Source organism: Dryobates pubescens, chromosome 22, assembly GCF_014839835.1.
Source record: "Dryobates pubescens isolate bDryPub1 chromosome 22, bDryPub1.pri, whole genome shotgun sequence".
NCBI classification, from domain to species: Eukaryota; Metazoa; Chordata; class Aves; order Piciformes; family Picidae; genus Dryobates; species Dryobates pubescens.
The window spans coordinates 9,655,530-9,682,741 of record NC_071633.1 but is presented as its reverse complement, the minus strand read 5'-3'; the positions used below and the strand labels follow the sequence as shown (position 1 = coordinate 9,682,741).

Below are 27,212 nucleotides of genomic sequence, written 5' to 3'. Positions count from 1 at the left end.
TCTACCATGTACCTTTTTTTCCTTTAATAACTGTGAAAAGGGGATCTGTATAGCGTGACACATAAAATACACCTTCTGTCTCTTCATAGAAAATGCTAGTTTTATATGGAGTAGCTGCCTTTTCATTGCTAGTGTGAAACTGAGGGTTTTTTCTTTTAATGCTTGCAAGGCATATTGAATTTGTTCATGCTTCAGTATATGCTGCTTACTTATCAACTGTTTATTACTGCATATTTTGAAGGAAATCTTCTGAAACAGTAGTAGAAACCAGTGCAGATAAAAACTGTTTACATGTAACTACAATCTTTTTTTAGTTGACATCAGGCACTAAATAACTATTATGCAATTGCTTCTTAATTTTTTTTTTTTTCCCTGTGAAGTATTTAAACATTTCACAACAGTAACCAATAATTCATGTTTACTAAAATAGCTTTGTGTCGTTCAGGGAATTTACTTTTTATGTATCCTATTACTCTGTATTGATCTCGGAATTTAATGGTAGCAATATTACCTCAATTTTATAGTGTAAATAATAAATTACAACAGGTGGATGCAGTTCTTAGGCATCATCACCTGACTGTTTTCTTGTCAAAGTTTTTAACTCTTAAAAGTGATTTTTTGCATTATTTTTGTTTTGTCTTTCTTGTATTTTTAGGTTATGTGGGGCTAGTAAATCAAGCAATGACTTGCTACTTGAACAGCCTTCTACAAACGCTTTTCATGACTCCTGAATTTAGAAATGCATTATATAAGTGAGTATATATAATTAAAAATTGTTCTTAAATTTGTACTGGTATATATTGGTAGGAGAGCTGTTTGAAGTTCTCCAGTCAAAATTTCACTGTTTGAATACTGAAATGCATACTCAAAGTCAAGCTGGATATACCATTATAAATTACATCTGCTTTAAAGTTTCAGATTTTTAATAAAATAGTGAGATGTTACTAGTTGTGTCATGGACAAGCTTTTTAAAGAATTTGCCCTACCTTGAAAACATCAAACTTCTAATTAAGTTTGAATCTAGGTGCAGTTCATGTCTGTATTTGTACAGTGTATGGCTTCAAAAGTATTTAGTTTGCGTTAGATTTGTATATTGAAAGAACAGTGTTGTCATTTGTGACAGCAATGGAAAACAATTTCATTTGAGTTTTCCCTAGAAACAGCTTTAGTTAACCTCTGTAATATGGCAGCCTGCTTGAAATGTAAGAGATGCTGATGTAAATGCTTTTTTGAGTAATATTTTCAAAGCAATTTTTAATTGTCAAATATTTTGTGTTGTGAATAGATGGGAATTTGAAGAGTCTGAAGAGGATCCTGTGACGAGTATTCCCTACCAGCTTCAAAGACTGTTTGTTTTACTGCAGACCAGCAAAAAAAGAGCAATTGAAACAACAGATGTTACACGGAGTTTTGGATGGGATAGTAGTGAGGGTAATATGCGGCTATTAAGCTTGTGTGATTTGCTTCAGCAGCTCCCTGTTAGGAGCCTAAACTGCTGTGGATGGGGAAAAACACCAGAATAATTAGAGGAATTTGTTATAAGCCACTCTTTTTCATTGGGTACAAAATAGCCTAAATGGATACTTGGGGCGGGGGGGTGGGGTGGTGGTATTGTCATTTTATATTTTAAAAAAATTAATTGTCCATGAGTTTTAGGCTGTTAAAGTAAAAATCACTATATTTTTGTAATTAGGTTATCATTGCAGTTGTTAATTGCTTCTGAAATAGTAACTTCATGAAAAATTGCATCTGTCTTGAACCACTAATGACAGATTGTAACATGTGTTCCTCTTAAGTAGAAAATAGTACAGATAATTCCATAAAAGCAAACACTCTATTTGTCTTTTTGATGCCAGTATAGTGTAGTTGTGGTCTATAATGTGCTGATTTTCCATGGAGTAATTGTAGGATAAGGAATTGAAAACTGCGTTTCAGTGAACCGACGCAAAGTGGGAAATAATTCAGAACCGGTTTGCCTTATAACAGTGCAGATTAGCATTCCTGTATGGTTTTATATATTCTTACTTATGTATGTGGTTCTTGTTTATGCATAAACATTGTGAGCAAGCTTGCTGCTTATTTTTTCTGACTTCAGAGAGAGCTGCTGGTGGATTTGAACACTGGCCCAATAGAGAATAATGTAGTAAATAATAGATACAGACTTAAATTATTAGGTAGCTTTTCAGAAAGTATTCTTGGGCCATAGTTAGTATCGGGCTAATAGCATCTCTTGTTTCAATTAAGATTAATTTCTCTTTCTAACAGCATGGCAACAGCATGATGTCCAAGAGCTTTGTAGAGTCATGTTTGATGCTTTGGAACAGAAATGGAAGCAAACAGAACAGGTAAACATACAAAAACTTCCTTCCATAGTGCAGCAATGTGGCATTGTTGTGTTCTGGTGTGCGTTGTGTTCTGGTGGTTTTCTATTTTTCAGGATGATTGTGAAAAATATCAATTGAATTTTAAATACCAAGTTATTGAAAGCCTGCAATAGTTGCCAATTTTCTTCTTTAATGCAAATAGTTAAGCTGCTGCAACACATGACTTTCATGAGTGTGTTGCTGCTTAGAAGTGGAATATTCTGAACTCTGGATACTTAGCCACTTCTGTGCTTCAAATAAAGACTATATTTAACTCCTGTGATAGCTTTGCTACTGTCAGTATTTATTAGGCTCCATGGTGAACTGTAAGTTCCAGGCCACTCTGCTAATGTAGAAGACAGAAGCATGTTCATAACGCATGTTACATTCTGAGAAGAGGCCAACTTGTAGGACAGTTTTCAGTGTGTAGATTGGCAATTGCTTCCTTTATATTTCTACACTACCGCTGGAGACACAGGAAAGGCCTGCATTGTCAATCCGCTAACAGTGTCTGCAAGGTCAGACTTGATTTTGAAACTTCAGTTTTGCTAGTTTTGTCATCACTCTTAAGACAGGACTTTAAAATACACTGTGAAGCTTGCACAATGTGGTTCTAGAAGCTCATTTGATAGGTGTTTCATGTGGTGGTGGAGCAGGGGAAAGCAAGAAATAGGTGGTATTCTAAATGTATAGCTATACAGTTAAGGCTTAATTTAAAAAACGCATTTGCTCGTACAACTTACTGGAAATGCCTTCTGTTTCATTTGTTTAAAGCTCCATTGACTATCTGTTTCAGGCCGATCTTATAAACCAGCTGTATCAAGGCAAACTGAAGGACTATGTAAGATGCCTGGAATGTGGTTATGAAGGCTGGAGAATCGACACCTACCTGGATATCCCTTTGGTCATCCGGCCGTACGGCTCCAGCCAGGCATTTGCTAGCGTGGTGTGTACTATTATGCTGACTGATAGTGCATCCATACACACATAGAATACATAATGCGACAGTGGTATAATTGGTTAAATGGTAAGTATCATCCTAGATACTCCATCTTGGGGTGTTCGTCTTTGTGCAGTCAACCAGCTAGCAAGTTCTAGAAGAATTTTTTTTTTTTGGCTTTTTGGTTTGTTTGGGATTTTTTGGGGTTATTTGGTTTTTTTCTTAATTTTTCTTTTGCCCTTCAATGAGTCCTACTGGTGCATGTATAAGGGGAGGGAAATTGCAACTTTATTGCCTTAGGGCTGCAGTAATCAGTTATTTTCTTCCTGATAAAATCTTCAACATTTATGCAGAGATATTTCTGTAAGATCACTAAGTTTTGAGTTATTCTCTTTATTGGCATATCTGCTAAATTTTCATAGCATTGTTGAAAAATCTTAGTGAAAGAACAGAATGTTGATTTAAAATTTTTAGTTTAATTGCCATGCTGTTGCTGTGCTTTTTAAAGTTCATTTATCGAATATCATATGCTTTTAACAAGCAATTGAATTGCAATTAAAAAAAACTGTCATTCATCAGTGTTCTTGGTCACTTCTACTCCAGCATTACTGATGTTGGCAAGCATATATACTGCTTAGCTGTGGAAGTTTGGTTTTGGTTGGTTTGGATTTTTTTCCTAGCCCCTCTCCTCCCCTGAAAAGAAGTGATTACAACTGTGAAATTCCACGATTGTGGTTTAAAATACCTGTACTGTGGATGAAGCTGGGAGAAAGAATAAATCAGACAAATCTTTCAGTAAAGATTGTTTTAAACAAACACTTATGTAATTGGCTTACCAGGATGATTTATTATATAGAAAGTGTTTTCCCTTTTATATTTATTACACTGGCCATGCTTTTTTTAAGCATTAATAGCCCATAATTCTTAACAGTAATTTTGTTAAGAAAATAGTTTCTAGAATTAGGTTAAATTGTGCTGTAGGTTGAGTACTTAATACTTTGAATACCAGTCTTGAGAACTAGTAAAGATGAAGGACCTTGATTCCACAAAAAGGATTCAACTTAGTAAAATTCTTTGAATTCTTTGTAAGAGTGCAACGATAAATTTTTTAACCGTACAACTAATTCAAGCTGTACTGATACAGATTGATATTTCAGACAGTTGGCTTCTCTTTTAATCTTTACAAAATCATTTCTAGAAATTTTCTCTGAACAAAGAATTACTCAGTGATGAGATTTTGCTGATCAGTGTCCTCTGATCAGTTGCTTTCAAGTAATGAAAACTGTTCAGTTCATGAAGTTTCATTCTGCATTTAACAATGCATTGTATGTGTGTGTCAAATTGAAGATTTTTTTTTTCTTTAGTAGAGAAGTCTATACTGGAAAGCTGTGGGGGGAAAGAAAAGGACTTTGTATACTTACCAAACCACAGAAAGCCTGAAAAATTAGAACTTAAATATTGAATTAATGGTATTTGATATTCCTCCTGTAAATCAGCATTTACTGGGTTTACTACATTAAGGAAAAGAGGTTTTTAAATTTTAAAAAATTTTTTTGTTATGCAGTTACATGGTTGCAATTTATTATTGATGCTTCAATTTTTGAGCTTTTTTTAATTCATACTCTGATTATATTCAGTTGATTCTCCTCCCTGCATTTGTATTTTCTATAGCAGATGTAATTTTTAGTTTTATAGTCTTCAGCAGTGGGGAGATATGGAGGATACTTGCTTTTGGAGAAGGGAAAAATCGCCTGTTTCTAAATGGAATTCTCTGAAGGTAGTATCCTCCATTGATCCATAGATGATGGTGATTTAGTAGGTGCAGGTAAAAAGGGTATGAGAGAGATCAAAAATTTCACACATGCGCTAATAGGGCTTATAGAAGGGAATGTAAAACTTTTGAGACCTTGCTAGTCAGCTCCTGAGGGAACTTGCAGCAGGCGACACAACCCAAGATAGGGGATCTAAGGAGGATACTACCTTCAAAGAACTCTAGTTAGAGGTAAGTGATTTTCCATTACTTTCTAATAAGAGAGAATGGATGTGTGAGCTTTAAATAAGGTTAATCTGTAGAATACCATGAAGTGTATTATCCCACTGTTCGACATTGTGTAGTATCAAAAAATGTAGATACCTGATGTGTTGCATTTGTCTATAAATATATATGTATTACCTGTGTGTACATGGGAACATGGAGGAAATGGGGAGGGTGACACTTTTTGCTGTATTTCCTAATATGAACTAATTCTGAAATTCTCCAGTATGTTTAAGGTTTGTGTTTTGAGATATTTTTCTGATTGCCCACTCCATCCCCCAAGTTCATGTAGTAAAACTGCATAGCTCCAGACACGTTAGCGCAGCTCTGAGATCTTGTCAGTACCTACCTTAAGATAGTTTCTGAAAAAGTGCTTACACCATCTGCGCTGTTCAAGGCCATGGCTTAAATAATTTTGAATCATGAGGTCTCTACAAACAGAGACATGAAAAATACAGCTTCTTTCAAAGAGTCGAACAGGAGCACCAATTCACATATGGATTTTTGTAGGTACTGGTATCTTCTGTATAGGTGCCTAAATTCACTGGCATTAGACAAGTTGAAAATATATTATTTGTAATTGTAAAACAAAAATTTTGCAAGATGAAGAATATCTGAGAGAAGAGCGAATGCCATGGGGAACTGTTTGGCATGCTGAAATTATGTTACTAGAAACCCGTGGAAATTACTTTGTAATACCAGCAGACTAGTTAGGGTCAGATGATCTCTAGAACTTTTTTTCAGCGTGTATTTTTCTTTTTGATTCTGTGAACTATTAAAAAAACTCACACAGAAAACAAACATACATACACAGACAATAAAACCAAGAAAAAAACACAAACCCCAAGCTTAAATAGTCTGTCATACTAATCTATTGCTTCACCATTTATAGTATGTTTTGAAGCTGTTGTGTGTTGGTAATGTTGGAAGTGCTTAGTAGCTCTGAGGCTGCGTAATAGTTTCCTTTTAGATGACAAAATCGAAGGTGCCAGAGTTGCCAAAAAATGGGGATATCATGTGGTAGGTTGTGCAGTATAGAAACTGTCATTGGTTTTGCTGCATAAATTGGCAGAGTACAAAATGAACTGCATTAGAATAGGAATTATCAGCAGAACCTTAATGTAAAGATTAAGTAGGAGAAAAATGGAGGAGACAGAAGTGAGTAAGCTTGAGAAGCAGCAATGTTCCTTGTTGAAAAGTACATGGATATTTATGTAGCTCAAAAGAGTTCTCAGGAGTTTTAGTTGGGTTTTTCAAAGCACAGCTTGCTATTTGTGGTAAGCCGTGAAACCACATGACTAACATAATACTTCATTCAGTTTTGGGGAGTCTGAAGGATCACTTTTTTCCACATGTTAAAATGTATACTGTTGCCTTGTTAAATTGCACATCACATGAGTTTACATAAGCATTACATAATCACTTTTGTCACATCATTTGCATATTCCTACTCATTCATGTTCCTATTTATGCATGAATTGCAACTTTTTTCTTGCCCTTGAATTTGGTCTTAAGTGCCGTTTTCACAGCAGGTGACTGAACAGGCACGACTGCATGTGATGTGCAATACAACAGGAGTTAACATCATTTTATATTGTATCATTATTAAAACAAGGATAATTTGGATTCCTCAAATACTGAATGGAATATAGGTAGCAGTAATTGTGGTTTGACTGTTTAACTGTGGGCTGGGTAGAAAGGCTGGTTCCTTTTCATATTTTCCTGACTCTGACCATATCAAAGTTTATGTCAATCAACTTCTGGTTGTAGATTTAATAAAAGTAACTTCTGTGTGTTTACAGTCTCCCTGTAAGCGTATTGTTCTGACTTATGTCTCCATAGGAAGCATTCTTTAAAAATCAGGTAACATCTTTTTGTTATTAGGAAGAAGCACTGCATGCTTTCATTCAGCCTGAGATACTTGATGGCCCCAATCAGTATTTTTGTGAACGATGTAAGAAGAAATGCGATGCAAGGAAGGTAAAGACTGTCCAAATGATTTGTGAAAATTACTTTTGGTCGATACTAATTCTGACAACTGTAGTGTAATCTTGTCTTTATTTCCTTTAGGGTCTGCGCTTCTTGCATTTTCCATATCTGCTGACGTTACAGCTGAAGCGATTTGACTTTGATTATACTACTATGCACAGAATTAAACTCAATGATCGTATGACCTTTCCTGAAGAGTTAGACATGAGTGTCTTCATTGATGTTGAAGATGAGGTAAAGAGTTTGGTTTTGGAGAAAACTCTAACATTCCAGACGTTTCTTAACTAAGAAAGTTTAAATGTTGGTTGAAGAAACCCATTTTTAAGATCATTCATTTGCATTAAAATTCTTCAGCTGTGGCAGTGTTTTAATTTGAAGTTTTAAAGTCTGTCCATGTGGGTTTTTATTACATTTGACAAGCGTGTTTGATACCTCTCAAAGAGTTACTGGGGTGGGGCAAAATGAGAATGAAGATTGATCTGCAAGAACAGAACTTGAGACAAAATTAAACTATCATAAAATCAAAAGAATTATCCACAGGAAAGAGTATCAGGTAAGTGGTGACTTACGCTAAATGAAACACATTCATGGTGTTGATATCATGCTTTTAAGCTAGTAGAATACTCACCAGTCTTACTGCAATACCTTGCCTCTGTCCAGTGAGTTGAAATGGAAAAAATGTTTTGACAGAGGATGAAAATATTTCCAGTCAAATCAATTCTGAATAACATGATGTTACAATAGGATATTTTACCTGATACTGGACTTCAAATTGAGTAGTAAATGCATTAGGCTAGTAACAGAGATAACCTTGTTAAGTGTGAAACCAGGTAATTACCATTCAGTCGCACACAAGACCAGAAAATACTGATTTAAGAGGTGGAAAGAAGAGAGATACTAACAGAAACAAGTCCAGTCTTGATGGTGAGTTGCAGAGGTCTCTACATTTTTGAGGAACTTCCTTGTTTTGCAGATTAGAGTTTTCATTTCACAAACATCATTACTTCTTGTTCTGTGTAACTTTTAAATATTGTATGATATTAGTATGTATGTCTTATTTTTAAGAAGTCTCCTCAGACTGAAAGTTGCACTGATAGTGGAGCTGAAAATGAAGGCAGTTGTCACAGTGATCAGATGAGCAATGATTTTTCTAATGATGATGGCGTTGATGAAGGAATCTGCCTTGAAAGCAATAGTGCAGCAGAAAGGATTTCTAAAGCTGGCAGTGAAAAGGTATGCTTACAAAAAAAAATCACACTGGGTCTAGTTGGAATAACTTAATTTTCTTCACAATAGCCTGTATGGTGTTCTGGTTTTGAATTTGTGATGAAAACAGTGCTGATAGCACACCAGCGTGTTCAGTTTTGCTGAACAGTATGCACAATGGCATGAATGTTTATCATTCTGCCCCTGTAGTGAGTGGTCTAGGATGAGCAAGAAGCTGGAATTGGGGATGTAACTGTGATGGCTGGGACTGCTTTTTGGTAGGAGGTTGGTTTGTGGTGGTGTTTTTCTTTAGTTCAAATTTCAAAAGTTGACATTCTGTGCAAGGAAAGCATGTGACTTGATTTAGAGGTCATCTGAGAATAAAAGTCTTCCTAGCTTGACAAAATGGGAATTCTCAGGTAACTTTGACATCAGACCCTCAAACTGAAGACTGTTTTGTCTTATGAGCAGTGGTTTTACATTGAGGCCAGCTGTCAAAGGCCCACCAACTTTGGCTACAAAACTGTCTTGCAGCTTAGTGGAAGATTGGAAAGTTCTGATCAGTCTGTGCCATCCTTTCCTGTCCTTAAAAAACTGTAGGTAAGGCCACAGGCCTAAGTGTTAAATATTCATTCAGTTACCTTGAGTTAATATTAAGGAATCAAGCAGCAAGTTGGTCTAGGACAGCAGGCGTTCTGAGGGATAGAAAGTATTCAAGGTGCAGCCTCACCAGTGTCAAGTACAGTGGCATGATCACTTCCCTTCTCCTGCTGGCCTTGCTATTCTGGCTGAGTTTCCACCAGTCCAGAGGTTGTACAACAGGCAAGTAGTGGTGTATTAAGCCAGTTTAAAAAATGTTTTCATGATTTCTTTCCTTAAGACCTCTCTTTCTTCTCAGCAGTGAAAGGGGAAATTTAATTTCCATTATCACACACTCCTGCATAATGCTTAGCATATCAGAGCTCTTGATTTTGGTCAGTGTCTAGCACATAGGGTTTCTGTTCTACAGATCTGTTTTATAACATGCAATTATTTTATACATTTGGGTTTGTGTAAGTAGAATCATGGAATGGTTTAGGTAGTTGTTTTAAAACTTTTGTACCTTTTACCTTTTCTTAACACGTATTCTACTTTTTTCTCTCCTCAGAGTTCTTTATTGTATGAGCTCTTTTCTGTTATGGTTCATTCTGGAAGTGCTGCTGGTGGCCATTATTATGCCTGTATAAAATCTTTTAGTGATGACCAGTGGTACAGCTTTAATGATCAGCATGTTAGCAAGGTAAAAGTAGTAGTATTAGTTATGTTATGTTCTCATAGATGAACCAGTAAGTTTTTATTTGTGTAAAGCTGCACCGGTAGATCTATACCTGCACTGGTAAAGCACAGATATTTCAAACTTGTACTTTGTTTTATCTCCTCATCCTAATGTCCTGTGATACACATGTCTCTTGGTCGTTAGCTTAACTGATTTCACGTGATGGCGAATGGGGATGTTTCATAAAGTATTCTTTATTCATGTGAAGACCAGCCTGATTTTAGAATTTTGCTTTCTATACTTGCTCAGAGAAGTGCAATTAAACCTGTCCAGATCCATTTCAGGAGTTACATGTGTCCATAATATTACTGCAATCAAGAACCCCCATTTTGTTTTTCTAAGAAGTTTCTACTTTAAAAAAAATAAATTTTACTTACTTTCACTGGAAAATCAAGGGGCACATCACTTTGAAACAGATGGTTGAATTCTTTTGTAGTCAGCAAATAAACACATTCACAATAAAATTCAAATTATTAATATTGTCTTAATTATGTATGCCTTTTTTTATTTGAGAATAAATGCATCTTAATCAGTACAAGTTTCTCAACCATTAAATTGATTTTCTCTTAGATAACTCAGGAAGATATTAAGAAAACATACGGTGGATCTTCTGGAAGCAGAGGCTATTATTCCAGTGCTTTTGCTAGGTTAGTAGTGCTGTAATATTTTTCTTTCTGGTTGTGTTTCAGCGCAATCAAATGAATAGCCAAGATGTATGTGCTTTAACATGTTAGTTTAATGGTAGACGTTTCAAATAGTTGTAAGAACTGTCCTAACTGCTGGTTCAAATAATTAAAATAATGCAATATTTATTTGTTTTAAATCCTGTCTGGTTAGTGTATTGCTAAGATATATATATGACATAAGCCTTCACTGAAAGGCAAACAACAAAACACGAAAGAAACATAAAACTCACCAAAGCAACAACAAAAACCAAAACCAAATATTAAGTCCATATTGTTCTCCTGTCTGATAAATTCACATAACTATTCTTTTCTCCACCAGCTCCACAAATGCATACATGCTGATATATAGACTGAAGGATCCAACAAGAAATGCAAGTAAGAATGTTCTGCAGTTCTGACTAGCAAGATTCCATTGTGAAATGATATTTTAGATAAGAATACATTTTTTTTGTGTGAGGGTGGTGGTATTGGTATTTTTAGGAAATAAACAGTTTGTAGCCTGGTTGAAATTAGGCTGATAGATAGTGTGGATTGTTCTAAGATTGTGTTGAGGATGTGTATATGGTTCAGTTGCCAGAATTTATGACTCCATTTTTTAAAAAGAAATGCTGATCCTGAAGAGTGAAATCAAGTGAAATCAAGAATCTTTAAATCATCATTTGTAGGGAGAGTTTTGATAGCTGAATTTATTTTATTCATGATTGATAAACTGAACTTCTGTGTTAACACCGTAAAATTTCACCACTGAAACCTTTGACACTTCACATTGTGTAGCCCCTTTTGTTTGAGAGAGCTTGTGATGCACCAGCTTTTAATATGTCCAGTGATTTTTTTGAAAACCTTGTTTATGTTACTCTGCTGCTGTAAATATTTTAGGAGGGAGGTAGGTATTTGTCTGTTTCCTTTAGCAGCTCAAAAAATAACATCCTAGCGTTTATAAAAGTGGATTTGCAACTCCTCCTATATCAGTATATTCTAAAAAGTGTTTTATGATAATTGGAGCAAATCCATCATCTCATTTCAAGTTCCTGACAAGCACTGTCCACATTGTTTAGCAGCAAGGTATTTCATTATACACAGAGTACTTTCAAGCATACTATTTTCTCTACTTACTTTTCTATTATGTTCTCCATAAAGAAATAGGAGTTGAACAATGGCATTGTCTTTGAGGAAATACTTAGGTTTTCCCCTCCCTGTCTCACAAAGTTAATTTTGATAACTTCCTTTTATTTCTGAGAATTAGTGATACAGGGGACAGTACAAGTTGCACAAATACATTCTTTGTTTTTAAACTAAATGTATCTGTAGTAGATACTTTATGTAGTAGAATTCAATAGAAAGATACTGATAAAATAGCCTTTTATCAACAAATTGATCAATGAGTTTTAAGAGCAATAAAAAAATAATACTGTGTCAGTATTTTTTTCAGTGGGAAGATTCATTATTTTAAACTATTGTTTTGTTTTTACTGGCAGAGTTTCTTGAGGCAAATGAGTATCCAGAGCATATTAAACAACTGGTACAGAAAGAGAGAGAATTGGAAGAACAAGAAAAAAGACAACGTGAAATTGAACGCAACACTTGCAAGGTTAGAATTTCTGCTGAATAAAGTAACAATGCATTTCCAGTAAGAAATGCTTCTACAGTAAATAGTAATTTTTTACTACAGTACAAAAAGTCTTTTGTGATAGCTGTATGTGTGTTAATAAGTCTTTTAAATGAGTTGTACAGCCATTGGAAGCCTCTATGGAGCGGCAACATCTGTTAGATGTATTCACCAGAGATTTTTGCTGAGTTCGTGTCTTTCATGCAAATTTAAATTGGTATTAAAACCAGAATAAAATAGTAGTTAACTATAGTTAATCTGACATCACTTGATTTCAGCAAAATTAATTCCAAACTGTACTGCAGTAAAGTAGATATTATACCATTAAATCTTTCCATATTGTGACCCTTTGCTTTGAGAAACTGTTAAACTAATGTAAAAAAAAAATATTTGGCATAAAGGGCAGAATCAGTTTCTGGCTGTGGATTCAAGGTGGCATCAATGACTTAAAGCATAACAGTCAGCTGGTCTACCTCTGCTTCAGGTGACTGTCTCACTAGAAAGTTCTTTGTGGTTGTCAAATATCTAACTTGTGTGAAAAAGCATTTCATGTTTGTTGTTCCTGCACGCTGTCTACAATTTTAAGACGTTCTGGTTGTAGATGCACCCTCACTTGCAAAAAGATAGAGACACAGATATAAGCACACTAGTGCTATCTGTTGTGAATCTGTGTTTTTTCTGCAGTTGCCTGACCAGATGAAAGGAACCTATGCTTTAGCTGGGGTAGTGCTAAACATGCATTCTGTATTAGATTGTTTGATTATAGTGTTGTATTTGCAAATACCTTCAGGATTGGTTTTCTTTTTGTATTTCATAGATTAAATTGTTCTGCATGCATCCTACAAAACAAATAATGATGGAGAACAAATTAGAGGTTCATAAGGACAGGACACTGAAGGAAGCTGTGGAAATAGCTTACAAGGTATGCTATTTAGAACAGAATAGTTTAATTGTTAGGTGTAATCTTTGTAGTTGTCTGTCTTCAGTTTTTAAATTACTAATGCTGTGGGAGTGTTTGTGAGGGACTGACAGTTGTGTGGGGGCTTATTTGTTGTATGTTGGTTTAGCAGTTATGTAGCTTTTTCTTAAGAGGGATCCTGGTTGGGTGTTGCTGACTTGCGTTTTCTGTTGGTAACCATAAGATGATTTTCGATTGAAGTGATACTGCCAGCCTTTTTAAAAGGTGGTATGATTTTATGTACCCTTATTTTAAATTCAAACAGTGAAAGCTGCTGTTAGACTCATCATGGAGTTAGTAAGTTGAAAGATTTCTGGATGCTTATATTTGAATTGCAGTAAAAAGTAAGATGCACAGAAGGTAATTAGTGGACTTCCTTAGGCCTCTAAGGTGCCGTTTGGTGTAGTTGATGGGCAATGTATTCCTCTGATCATACTTCCAGGACATGTCTTTGTGTGCTACCTACTTCTCACACTTTGCTTTTCTTTGCAGTTTGGTGTAGGCATCTTTCTTGATTTTGAAAACGTCCATGTATCGCACATGTGTGTATGTAATGTGTAAGATACATGCATGTGGGTTTGAAATGTGTTAATTCCAAGGATTCCTGGATATACATACACCGAGAGACTTCCAGCTTACAAATTAAGAACTAAATTTAGAAGTAAAGCATGATTAAATTTTGGGGTTTTTTGGGGGGGGTTGTGTGTGTATGATTTAGCTAATGGACTTGGAGGAAGCCGTTCCTTTGGATTGCTGTCGTCTTGTCAAATATGATGAGTTTCATGACTACTTGGAGCGATCTTACGAAGGAGAGGAGGATACACCAATGGGTTTATTACTTGGAGGTGTCAAATCAACCTACATGTTTGACTTGCTGTTGGAAACAAGACGACCTGACCAAATTTTCCAGTGTTACAAACCTGGTGGTAAGACATGTATTTACATATGGAAAACAATAGATAAAAAAATATTTTGTGTGATGGTGTGAAAACAAAACTTATTTGAACTTTGTTATGATCTGTGAATGAAGTAAAACTGCCTTGTACTTAATTTTACAAAGCCAGCATTTGGAACCACATGCTGTACTGTGTTGCCATCTTCTTTCTAATTGAAACACTTCTAAGGTATATGAAAATTTGGAATAGTTTTGCCTTTTGGGCATTAAAATTGATATGAAAATGAAATTCTGAAATTGGGCTGCTTTCTAAATTCAGTACTGCTTGTATGTATTTAATTCAGTCCTTTGACCAGTACATCAGAGAAGCATGTTTTGTGTTCTCTTTGCCTGTTGATTTCTGTTACCTACTCGTGGTTCTGTTTTCTTTTCCCTGCAGAGGTCATGGTAAAGGTTCACGTAGTTGATCTAAAGACTGAGTCTGTTGCTCCTCCAATTAGCGTACGAGCTTATCTGAATCAAACTGTTTCGGAATTTAAACAGCTAATTTCAAAGGTAATTTACAGTCATTAAGGATTTTGTATTGGAGTTTTCATTTATTCTATCTGAAAATATGTTGTAATTTAAAATGAGAGCCTGCTCCTTTTGCAGTGCATACTGTGTCATGTCCAGTAGGGCTAAGGTAGCTCTTACACTATCTGCTCACAGCTGGTAAAAGCAGCAATCTGCCCTGGCTCTTGTACAAGCTTAGGCACTGTGTCCATATTGCTTAGTACTTAAGAAATAATAATTTCTTTTGGAAAGCTGAAGAGGCAGGTTTATGTTCTTTTAGGTTAGTAACCTGAACAGTCCCCACTGAGTACCCAGTCAGTGGCAGACCGATTCTTTGTATCACCAGCCATTAACCATTTACCTGTTCTTTGCAAAACCCAACCATTGTAGTCTGCTGCCCTTTTGGAAAAACTGACGTTGGTACATAACAAAGGATGGAAGAAAGGAACTGGGACTGAACACTTGTCAGAGCTCTTCTCCCATATTGTCTTTTGCAGTATATAATCAATAAACCTTTTCCTTCCCCTTTCTTTAAAAATGCAATTCTAGTGTTTGAAACGAGGTGTGAAGTGCATGTTACAGTCCTGTCAATGTCCTATTTTAGGCTACAAACCTGCCTGCTGAAACAATGCGGGTAGTATTAGAGCGTTGCTACAATGACTTGCGTCTTCTGAACGTCTCCAGCAAAACACTGAAAGCTGAAGGCTTTTTTAGAAGCAACAAGGTATGTGTTCTGGTTTTTGATTTACTAACTGCATGTATTTGTACACTGTTGTGTTGTAAAAGGTGGTGATAGCTGTAGAGCATTTATAATGTACTACTGTTGCATATTTGTGTGTGGTTTCTTAACTAGCAAATACCGTGGTGCTGATGAATACTACAAACTATATGAAATTAAGTGTACAGAACATGGTAGAGCAGATTCAGAATTAGACCTCTGGTTGGTATTCAGCCATTCAAATGATGGTGAAGTTAACAACCTTATGATGAAGGTGGTTGTTTGTCTTTTTTTTTCTTAGGGAAGAAAGGTTGGCATATTACAATGAAACTTGATTAACTTGTTTTCTGAAGCTTCTGAACAGATGTGCTTGCTCTCAGTATTAAAATGTCAAAACTAAGAGCAAGATTTTGGTGGGTTATCTTAAACTCAGTAATTTTTACTTTTCAAATTCCCCCTGACCAAATGTATATTGTTTTTTCCAGAAAGACTTCTACTAAGTGTCTCAAATAATAGTTGTGTATACATACAGAAAAAGAGTAATTTAGTACTTAAATAATATCTGTAGCATTGCCTTTTTTACATCTTTTAGGGCATCCTGTGCATGCTCATGTCTCTAAAATTTAAGCTGAAGAACACACCAAGTTTGATGAAGAAAGATTACTGAAAGCTTTGGCTTATAGCTAAGCAAAAGGAGGGCATTGTGGTGTTACTCAGTTACTTTCAGCCTTTTGCATTCACTTTGTCACTGCAACATAGTAGTCTTTGAAAAAAAAAGAAATGTGTAGCCTTGTGTTCCTATTTGAAGTGTTGCTTGACTGTGTGTAAACCTATAAATTTCTTATTTATGATGCTACATGAGAGACTACAACCTATAGTTGTGAGATTCGTTACTGCTAGTGTACCGGTGAGGAGTGCACATGAAGTGAGGTATAAATACTCTTCTGAGTGTAAGTGGTCACTGCAGTTTGTCAGGCTGGTTACAGTTTACTCTAAACATCTTTATTAAAGGAAGGAAAAATGACATAATTACTGAACTACAGACTCCTTAGTCTACCTGTTTCTAAACATGGTTTTGGTTTTTTTAATATAAAAGGTGATATTTCTTGGTGACATAATTTTTAATATGTGCTCAATCCTCTCTTTGTTCTTGTTGCTTTTAGTTTTATCTAAAATAACACGACGTGATAAAGCACTGTTGTTTTCTATTCAGGTATTTATTGAAAGCTCAGAGTCTTTAGATCGTCATGTGGCATATACAGAGTCTCATTTATGGAAGCTTTTGGATCGCCATGCAAATACAATCCGACTGTATGTTTCATTACCAGAGCAGTCACCTGGACCTCAGTTTAGAAGAACAGTGTATCAGAAGTCTAGTGGAGATTCAGGCAACTTGGATGAAGCCTGTGAAAGAGTAAAAGGACCTGTAGGTAACAGGAAATCTGTAGAGGCGATTCTGGAAGAAAGCACTGAAAAGCTTAAAAGCTTGTCCCTTCGGCAGCAGCAGGAGGGGAATAACGGAGACAGCAGCAAAAGCACAGAAGCCAGTGATTTTGAAAACATTGAATCGCCTTTAAATGAAATAGACTCTTCAGCCTCTGCAGAAAACAGAGAACTTGAAAATCAAATTCAGATTTCTGATCCCGAAAATCTCCAGTCCGAGGAACGGTCAGACTCGGATGTAAATAATGACAGGAGTACAAGTTCGGTAGACAGTGATATCCTCAGCTCCAGTCATAGCAGTGATACTTTATGCAATGTGGACAATGCCCCGCTTCCCTTGGCAAATGGACTTGATTCTCACAGTATCACAAGTAGTAGGCGATCAAAAGCAAATCAAGGGAAGAAAGAAACATGGGACACGGCAGAAGAAGATTCTGGAACAGATAGTGAATATGATGAAAGTGGAAAGAGTAGAGGAGAAGCACAATATATGTACTTTAAGGCAGAACCCTATGCTGCAGATGAAGGTTCAGGAGAAGGGCAAAAATGTATGTATTCTTTGGCACTTTTTGTTACCGTTTAGTTCATGTGCTGTGTTAAGGAGTCTTAATTGACAGTGTTGAAAAACTTGATTCTATGTCAAATTGAAGTAGTGAAAGTGCAAAGACGGCATGTGGTGTCATGGTCAGCAAGGATCAAGCCTAATTTTGATTTTGTAATATGTGACTATATATCTGAACAGTGTCTTGCTTTTTGGTTTGTTCTGTTTGGGATTTTTGTGTTTTGATCTTTTTATTAAAAGCTGCCTCTGTGATACTTTTCTTTCCTTACATATAGAAAGTACTTTCTGGAGAGCAAGCTGAATTGTCTTCTGGTGAAAGGGAAATGGTTGCATCTGATCAGGATGATGGTTTACCTGCTTCAGAATGCAGTTATTTACTGTGGTTCACAGCAATAACTTGATACCATTTACATTAACAAACCCGAAAGCTCCTAGTCACTTCAGTGTGAAGAAAATTTACACTATATTTGATACTATTTAATTCAGTAGTCTCTTGTTTTTCATTGCCTGAGTTATAATGAGTACAGTGAAGAGTGCAGCTGATGTGAAAATGTCTAAAGTTCAGTGTAAGTGGTACATTGTCATAAATCATTTAAACAATGCTCAGTACCTGCATGTTTTATGACTAACAGGAGACAAAAATCAATAGTCCAGAAATTTGTCAGATCAGAAATTCTGATCTAAAAATAATTGATAAAGAGTAAAGTCTTTTTTCCTGATTTTGTTTTTGGTGGGGTTTTTTGTTGGTGGGTGGTTTGTTTTTTTTTGGGGGGGTGGGGTGGCAGGGAATAAATATTTTCATTTTTAAAACCACAGAAGTTTAATTGCAGCTACTAGAACTTTAATAAACTTACTCCTTCAGCCTGGAAGAATCTTTCTTTGGAGTTAGTATTGAACTAATTTTGTTTTTCCTTTTTTTTTGGGGTAGTACTAGTTGCATGCAGGAATTATTTTTTACAGTACTTTTGAGGCTTTCATAGTATGCTGTATAAATGACTGTCCTGAGGGGAAGGCTTTTATGTATTTTATTACGACAACATGAGCAGGTTTATAATTCCAATAACTTTATTTGTTCAGTTAAATTCCAAGTAGCAGAGTTTTTCATTCTAATGAGTCACAAAACAATAATCATAGTTTGTAGTCTAGTTCAAATTACATGTATTAAGAAACACTGCTTCTAAAGATAAATTGTTCACTTTACTTTCCAGGATTTCATGTGATTACAGTGGCTTTTCCTCAACTAATATTTAATCACCTGAAAAAGTCCCTTAATGTAGACATGTGCTTGCTTTGTGATGTCCTGTGGCCTTCGAGAACAGAGTTAACTGAATTTTTTTAACCCTGATAGCCAAGAGAAAAATAACGTTTGGGTGGCATGTACCTAGCCAGCCCTAACTCGGAAGCATTTCTCTCCCTCCTTTGAGGCAGGGAAAACATGGATTATCTGCAAACACTCCTGCTTCTCTCCCATCTGTTGTCTTAGTGAGTGGAGAAGATAATACTTTGCCTCACTACTTCACTGAACGCAAAACAGGGCAGTTTGCAACTGCTGTGTCTTCTAGGAATGTCTACCAATAAACAAAATTCATCAAAGTTCTTAAAGGTTACAGTAACACCCTCAGCTCAAACATAAATGTGATCCTTAACTAGACCTCTCACTTTGCAGTATTGTCACTTTGCTGCAGAATTTAACTTGCCAGTATATGGAGTTGTTATACACTAGAGTGACTTTTTTCCGGTAACATGGTATTTCATGCCATTTTTTGATCTCTATTTTCATTTAGGGCTTATGGTGCATGTTGATAAAAGAATTACACTGTCTGCCTTCAAGCAACATTTGGAGCCTTTCGTTGGAGTTCCATCTCCTCACTTCAAAGTCTTTAGAGTCTATGCCAGCAATCAAGAGTTCGAGAGTGTCAGGCTGAATGAGACCCTTTCGTCATTTTCTGATGACAATAAGGTTATTCAGAAGTTATTTTAAATCCTTGAAATATATTGATACAATATAGAAAGAACATAATTTACAAGTTTCTGTTAACTTGCCAGGTGAAATTGTAATGTTGGTCTTGATAAGCGTGTTACAAAATGTAATTCTGCTTTTCAGTTCTAACAAATACTCCTTTTGCCTTCTAGATAACGATTAGACTTGGAAGAGCCCTTAAAAAGGGTGAATACAGAGTCAAAGTCTATCAGCTTCTGGTAAATGAGCCAGAGGTAAGATGTTGAGCACTTCAAGACTGAATCATTAAAATACTTCTATGTGCCTTGGCCAAGGTTTTTCTCTGAAATCTGGGGTGGGAGGGGGAAAGTGCCTCTTTTCTCTGTTTTCCTGCTAGCTTGTCTGGATTCAGAAAGGGAACTTGAGATTATTTGTGTTCATGCTGTTCTACACATACTATTGTAATGTGATCTGTGGTGTCTTTCATAAGTACCTCTCTTTCTGCAGTGTAAATACAGGACAAATTAAAATAATTTTGTTTTCCTTAAACATGGGAAAGTCATGTAGACTTCTTCACAAATAAGAAACTGAGTTTGCTTATGTTTGCAGTTTTCAGTAATATTGTACTAATTTCAATGAATTCATTGCCTGGCTTGCTTATGAAAAGAGTTCTGATGTTCGATTTGCTTTGTGGATGGGACTGGTCATGAAACATAAGGAGGAGACAAGTTTACTTTTTACTGTTCAAGAAATTTGTGTTTATTCACCTTCCACTTCTGTTCACAGCCATGCAAGTTTCTTCTAGATGCGGTTTTTGCTAAAGGAATGACTGTCCGGCAGTCCAAAGAGGAACTACTTCCTCAGCTTCGAGAGCAGTGCGGCTTAGACTTGACAATTGACAGGTAAAAAGACTGCAATCTGTTGAAGTTACTGAGTAAATACTACTCAAGATTATGTTTTGGGGTTTTTTTTTCCCTCATGGAGAAAGCAGGTTACGAAAGGAGCAGAAATAAGTTACTGTGGGTTTTGAATCAGATTGTGAATGCAAACAGTGATTTAGCAATTCTTGTCTTTCATCTCACAAAATGACACAGGGAATAATATTTTCATAGAATTGCCAGAGTGCAAAATGTCTGCCAGTTTAGATCTGAGCAGACTTGCTCTCTCTCAGGGTGATTTTCTTCAGAAGAGGGAGCATTAAGTAAATCAGCTCACAAAAGAGCTACCATCATCTCTCTAGATGCAGGCCTAGTGTAGAATCACTGCAGCAAACTGCCTGGTGCATTGTCCTAGGGTGTGCTTACAGCAATGATCCAGTTCCGTCTTCCCTTTGCCCATCATCAGTTACCTAAGCTGGAGTTGCTTTGGGGCCTTTGTTGCACGTTCTGTCCACTGTTTATTACACGAGAGGTGTGCTTACTGTGAACAGCTGATACTGTACTCACTGGAGTTTATATGTGGTAAGCAGACTGATGAAGCTTTGACATATGCCTAAACCCATGCTGGAGCAAAGCACTGGAAGTCAAGTGTTAGCCCTGAGAAAAGGAATAGAAACCTCAGTCTGGATCAGGTTTCTCTTTTCCTTACCAACTAGCCCAAATAATTTTTTTGACTGCTGTGCTTGCTCTCTAGTGCCCTAGAGGTACATCACAAAACTTACACCTGCTTTTGTTTGTGGAGAAACTATTACAACTGAAATTTTGTACTCATGTTTAATCTCAGTTGTTTATACCTTTATATACCTTCATATCTAAACAAATGCTCATGGGTGTTATATTGACTGGATTGATGCAGCAGAACTAAGTACATATATCAAACACAAATTCTCTTCTATTGCTCCACCACTCCCCTTCTTCCTCACTTCCATGAAAAAAACCCAAACAAATGGGCCAAATTGCCAGTGTTTGGGAGCATCTGTTTTCTTATCCTAAACAAGAAACATTTTTCTTCCCCAATCTCTATGTATTTCTTGCACTGAACAAGCACAACATAGGCTTGGGTTTCCTTGTGTCTATGAACGATTGGGCATGAAGAGCCAGTAGTGATACCTTGCTGTCAGGACTATGTCAGAATGTTAAGTTTGTTCACAATACATTCAACCAAATCTTGCATAAGGGAGTGGTATCTCAGTGTTGTCAGAAAATATTCTGGGTTGACCTCTGGCAATACTTCTTCATGATGTGTTTACAGGTTTCGCCTGCGAAAGAAAACTTGGAAGAACCCAGGCACTGTGTTTCTGGATTATCATATCTATGAAGAAGATATCAATATTTCCAGCAATTGGGAGGTCTTCTTAGAAATACTTGATGGTAATGATAATAGTGCAAGAGAAAGTAAAGATAGTGTCAGTTCTGTTTTCTTTAGAGATCGTTGGAAAATGTACTTCCCCCTCTCCCCCCCCCCTTTTTTTTTCTTAGGGAATATTGCTGACCTTTTAATGGCATTTTATTCAAAATAGAAGCAAAACAAGTTAATAAAAGCTCTTCATGAAGCTGGGGGAGGATCATTTTGCAGGTTTTTTGGGAGCTTTAGGACATAGTGTAGTACCATAGGTAGTTTTTTTTACATACTTGTTCTCGTTGTACATAAAAATCTGTAGGCATGACTGCATGTTAGGTTTTTATTTGTACTTAATTTTTGGACTAGTATTGGTGGTGCTGGAGGTTAGCTGAAATGTGTGTGTGTACAAATATGACACAGATTTTGGTGTGAGAGTCTGTGCAGCTGTTCTGCCTTGTAGTAGTTTTCAGACAGCAGTGGAAGAAAACCTCTTTTTTTTTGTCATGAAGTGGTAATTTTTTGAAAGAAACCTTGTTGCTCAAAAACTTTTGGAATGAAATGTTAGAGAGAAAATTCTCTCTGATGTTAACGTTGTAAATTTGCCTTCATTTTCCCTAGGAGCAGAAAAGATGAAATCAATGTCACAGCTTGCTGTTTTATCGAGACGATGGAGGCCATCAGAGATGAAACTAGATTCTTTCCAGGAAGTAGTATTAGAAAGCAGTAGTGTTGAAGAATTAAAAGAGAAGGTAAAATAATACAAGTTTCTTGTGGTATCGAAGCACAGAGCTGTAATTGCTGTACTAAAGCCATATGAACTACAGCTTTACTTTTCAGGTCCATGTAATGGTCTGGTATCAAAGTGTTCAGGTGAATGCATTCCCCCCCAAGCAGTGTTACCTTAAAGTTTTAGAAAGATAATATTGCCTGTGTCTCTTGCCCCTTAAAACAAATCGAAAAGGCTGAACTATGGTCACTTTGTGTTTTTCAAGCCAGCATTTTGATACTCTTCCTGCATGGACTACATGCCTGCAGTCTTCAGGATTTCCTGTGCACTTGCATTTGCATAAAAAGTTGCCTCCTCTTGTTTTCTTTTCTTAAAAATTGATATGCAGGGACCAATTATAGCAGCATTTGCTTTGAGAGGCCTTAATTTTTTTTTGACTCCTGACAGTAATAAATTTGAATTTGACATATCTGTAGTAACAGAAGAGTCCAGCAAAGTCTTCTTTCAGACAAATTTTATTAGCAGAATGTAAGGCTAATACATTTCCAAGTTTGTCTAGCTTTTGTCAGTATTGTTTATTTATCCTCGCTTCCTAAGGAGATGAGAGTTAGATAATTACACAGGCTGTTAGTCTTTTCTTGCCATCCATTTAATTTGAACATGTCTGCTTTAGGATTCTTGCCTCTCTTACATCCACTGTTAAAGTGGAAATCTCTTCAAATTTGGGGAAAATAAGCAGCTAAACACCAATTAAAATTAGCATCTGCATTGTCACAGAGATGAGATTGCAGCCTGTGCTTGAGAGCAAGGCAGTGATGAGCCTGTGTGCACCCTGAGACTGCTCAGCAGAGGGGATGGCTCTATGTTGCTGGGGACCCTCTGGGAGGTGCAGAGAAGGACAGGACATGGATGAAGCACTTTGTGCACTGGGGAGATGCAGAGCAGGGGCAATTGCAAGGGGGAAGAACAGCCAGTAGTGCTTGGCAGGGAATTGTGGAGTTGCTATGGTAGGAAGTGCAGTGGTGTAGAGATGGGTTTTAGTGTCACTTGTGACACACTAGTAACTTCAGAAACGTCAGAACTTTGTATCTCGTCCACTGTCCTTTTGTACTAATGCTTTGGATCATTGGAGGGCTTTTAATTCTAGATTTGGCAGGTCAAGTCACTTTTTGTAGGTAGTGTGATGATGTGGAATAATACTGAATCTGCCATTTTTCTTCACTTTACAGCTGAGTGAAATAAGTGGAATTCCTTTAGAAAACATAGAATTTGCAAAGGTAAGTACGATACTGTCTGCTTTTACTAACGGCATGGATGTGTGTTTGTGAGTTTATCGCTAAGTAATGGCTTCTTCTCAGGGCAGAGGAACATTTCCATGCGACATTTCCATACTAGAGATTCACCAGGACTTGGACTGGAATCCTAAAGTATCTACGTTGAATGTCTGGCCTCTGTATATTTGTGATGATGGTGCAGTAATATTTTATAGGTATGTATTTTATTGCAGTATAATAAACCACACAAAATAGTCTAAGATCTGAGGTATGATGTAATCAATACAAGCATAAACATACTCCTGTCTTAAAGGAAAAGAGGGCTTAAAACAGTAAGTTGCAATGTCTGTACTCTTTAGCGTCATAAAAAAATGAATATTAATAACGTTTATTTTTGAAGAAAGCAAACACTGCATGCTTCTACTAAATCCTTCCTCCTAAACCATTGAAAATCATGCTGAATGCATACCTAGTTGCTATATCCTGTGTGGAGTCTGGAAGTCTTGTCATGAGTTTCAGAGATTTTGTTTTGTGTTTATTTCTTCAAGAGATTTGCATGGCTTCTTTGGAAAAAAGGGTGTTAGATAAAAAGTCTGGTAATAGGAAAAATATTCGTCAGCTTGCAGCAGTAGTCCAGAGGCAGTGTTTGAGGACTAAGATCTTGAATATTGTAATGTGTGCTGAACTTGATGGTTGGGCCACCCTCATGAAAAATACTACAGGAGCAGTATGTTCATAGTTACATGTGAGTTTGGGGGAAACAGCTGATGATAATGTGCTGGCCTTGCAGAAAATTACTTGGGTGAGCAGCTGGTAGTTTCTAATTAGGGGCTGGCTGACAGGCTGCTTCCAGCTGTTGGCACTGGCCAAATAAAGTGCAGAGTTGTAGCTGTCTATGAAGGACTTATAGGTAGATGGAGGAGTACAGGCTTGTTTCTTGTTGCTTTCTGCTGGGTCTGCTGTTGGTTAGAAAACCCACTGTGTGTTAAAAAGCAGGTTTAGACAGTGTTCATTTCTGAGGAAGAAAATCATCTCTGAGGAGTAGTATTATGCTTATCTGTGTCTTTTACTAAGATGCTCCAAATGGGGGTGGGGAAAAGACATAAATCCAATTGTGGTGATTTTATTAATCTGAATTTTAACACATCTTCATTTTAGGGATAAAACTGAAGAATTAATGGAATTAACAGATGAGCAGAGAAATGAACTGATGAAAAAAGAAAGCAGCAGGCTCCAGAAAACTGGACACCGGGTAACCTACTCTCCTCGTAAAGAAAAAGCACTAAAAATTTATCTGGATGGAGCACCAAATAAAGATTTGACTCAAGACTGATATTCACTATAGCATTTTCCCTGGGGAATTTTTTTGTTTCAAATAAAAAGGTTCACTACTACTGTGTAGTGCCATTACGGCAGGACACTCATTAGGTGTAAAGCGCTGACACCAGCACTGGTTGGGTCGTTACCAATCAGAAGCTCAGTGCCCCGCTGGGTCACTGTTTGACTTGGAATCATGTTGTGCACTATAGTCAAATGTACTGTAAAGCTAAAAGGGATGTGCAAATAAAAGATTAGAACTAAAAAGTGGGCGGGGAGGGAAATGAGTGGAAATTTTTGAGGACAGTGTGCACATAGTAGCTAGTGAAACTAGCCTCAAACAGGATATTCATAGCTTAATAATAAAAGCTGTGCAAAGGCCATGAAAGAATCCTTTTTTCTGTTTGTTTCACTGATACACACATTACCTCATCAGAGAGTCTGAAGTAAATGTTAACACGTGGGTTCTAGAAAAGCAGAAGAAAAGGTCGAGCATAAAAATGGAAGTGCTGCAAGGGTAAGGTTTTAGAATATTCTTCCATAAAGCAGGTAGTCTGAGAGGTGTCTGCAGAAAGCTGCCGGCAGGGGTTTGTTCATTTTGCAGAAGTGCTGTTGTAAGGTAAACTGGTTTTTAGTAGATTACAGAAGCTCAATGTGTAAATAAAATTTGCCCTATCCATTTAACAGAACTGCAGTTCAGCTATTTACCATGGTATTTCTTTTCACATATCAACATTCATTGTGTACATTTGGAAGTAGAGTTGCCTATTTAAATTTGTATTCATTTTGTTTGATGATGCTGGGTACTTTAGGGTTGTATTTCCCCTCGTTAATGAACTTTTTGGTTTTGTTCAGCTACTTTTTGTACATTTTGTCTTTGAGGCTCTTGCAGGTTTGTGTCTTCTCCACCCACTGAAAGTAATTTTATTTTTCCCAGCATTGATTCTGTAGCTATATGTAGTCCAATAATGGGGCAACCTCTTAACACCTCAACTTACAAACTTGGTAGTTCAGGTTGTCATGCAAAGACTGATGCAGTCAACATGATTTCATTGCAAAGCCTAGGAACAGCAGTTTTGTGCTTTGGTCCATAAAGATCAATAGAGAACAATTCTCTGCAGTTTTTTAAAAACCACCTAATTTATAACAATCAAAAAGATTTTGGTAAACTTTTTCATGCCAGATGCTGTTTACAACAATGAACATGCCAATAAAACATTTGTTCATTCTGTTGTGTTACTTTTATTGTTAAATGCTGTGGGGTTTTATCTGAAACGTGACAGAACTACTTCATGGCAATACAACTTCCCCAAGGCAATGTCAGAATTGTAAAGCTGTATTGTGTGCATGTGCCCACTCCCCTGTCTCTACAGGTTCATCACAGGTCTTGCTCTCCTGCTTACACTCATACCAAGTCTTCAACTGTAAATTTCCAGAATTGAATTCCTCAGTAGTGAAACTTCTAAGCTCCAAGCAGGATTAGCAGATAAGATCTGCCCCAGCGAGGAGGAAGAAGGCTGTTCTATAACAATGTTCAGTTCTTCCTTGCATGCTGACCCACTGCAACCTAAAAAATTCCAAAGAATCTGGCAGCTTGCGAACCAGGTGCTGCACAGAGGAATCCTTCATTCTTCCTCTTCAGCTTCACTTGTGCCACCTCTTTCCAACACAGATGAGGTGGGAGCAGAAGCAAAGGAAGCATAGTGAGTACCAACCAGTAGGTAGAGTACTTCATTAAATGACCATTTACTTCTGTGTACAGACTGCTGAAGGATCCATGCAGGTTTTGGAAGAGAGAGAAAAATAACTATCAAATGAGTAATGAATTTTCTTCAAATTCAGACAGTTGGAGAGGCAAAAATGTAGAGAAGGAATACAATGTGATTGGGAAAAGAATTCCAAAACTGGCTTGCTGTATTTAGCTCTACTGGGGAAACTTCTATTGAGAACTTTTTTGAGGAAGTTAACTTTAAACCTGTGAGTCTTGGCAGAAATCTGGAGAGGACTGGGGGGTATCCTTTTAATGATTTCCTGTCCAGAGATAACACTTCCTTCCACTGAAGTGCACTGGAATAAACTCTCTATTCTAGGAGGCACTTTGCAGCATCTGCTTTATATTCCCATAGTTTCAAACATTTTTGTGTTTGATCATGGGCATTTCAAGCGAAAAGCCTTGAATTTCTAATCTGCTTAGGTCAGCAGAAATCTTCCTGAACTTCTGATGAATACTAATACTTGATCTTTCAGGGCTTGAGGCATCAATAAACATGAAGGGAGAACAATGCTGTCCTGAAATAGGACACTAAGAGATTGTTATGATGAAATACCCTTCCTGTTAACGATGATAATTGTTAGTAAAAAAAATTACAGTACCCAAGGAATTTGTTGAAAAGCTTTCTTGGACTTG

At 36.7% G+C, this 27,212-nt stretch overlaps 1 protein-coding gene across 1 annotated transcript in view; it reads left to right on the top strand.

The window, feature by feature from the left end:
- USP47 (ubiquitin specific peptidase 47) overlaps window positions 1-26,034 on the top strand; it is a 44,546-nt gene extending 18,512 nt beyond the window's left edge. Inside the window, exons 6-29 of the mRNA XM_054171985.1 lie at window positions 656-752; window positions 1,286-1,431; window positions 2,266-2,345; window positions 3,160-3,309; window positions 7,223-7,318; window positions 7,409-7,561; window positions 8,393-8,560; window positions 9,681-9,812; window positions 10,419-10,495; window positions 10,854-10,909; window positions 12,010-12,122; window positions 12,958-13,062; window positions 13,817-14,024; window positions 14,433-14,548; window positions 15,150-15,269; window positions 16,477-17,254; window positions 19,053-19,228; window positions 19,402-19,482; window positions 19,994-20,109; window positions 21,398-21,516; window positions 22,106-22,236; window positions 23,444-23,491; window positions 23,573-23,703; window positions 24,647-26,034. Coding sequence (XP_054027960.1) covers window positions 656-752; window positions 1,286-1,431; window positions 2,266-2,345; window positions 3,160-3,309; window positions 7,223-7,318; window positions 7,409-7,561; window positions 8,393-8,560; window positions 9,681-9,812; window positions 10,419-10,495; window positions 10,854-10,909; window positions 12,010-12,122; window positions 12,958-13,062; window positions 13,817-14,024; window positions 14,433-14,548; window positions 15,150-15,269; window positions 16,477-17,254; window positions 19,053-19,228; window positions 19,402-19,482; window positions 19,994-20,109; window positions 21,398-21,516; window positions 22,106-22,236; window positions 23,444-23,491; window positions 23,573-23,703; window positions 24,647-24,821 — 3,572 coding nt within the window. The 3' untranslated portion in view covers window positions 24,822-26,034. The remainder of the gene's footprint in view (window positions 1-655; window positions 753-1,285; window positions 1,432-2,265; window positions 2,346-3,159; window positions 3,310-7,222; window positions 7,319-7,408; window positions 7,562-8,392; window positions 8,561-9,680; window positions 9,813-10,418; window positions 10,496-10,853; window positions 10,910-12,009; window positions 12,123-12,957; window positions 13,063-13,816; window positions 14,025-14,432; window positions 14,549-15,149; window positions 15,270-16,476; window positions 17,255-19,052; window positions 19,229-19,401; window positions 19,483-19,993; window positions 20,110-21,397; window positions 21,517-22,105; window positions 22,237-23,443; window positions 23,492-23,572; window positions 23,704-24,646) is intronic.
- Window positions 26,035-27,212: the final 1,178 nt, after the last annotated feature.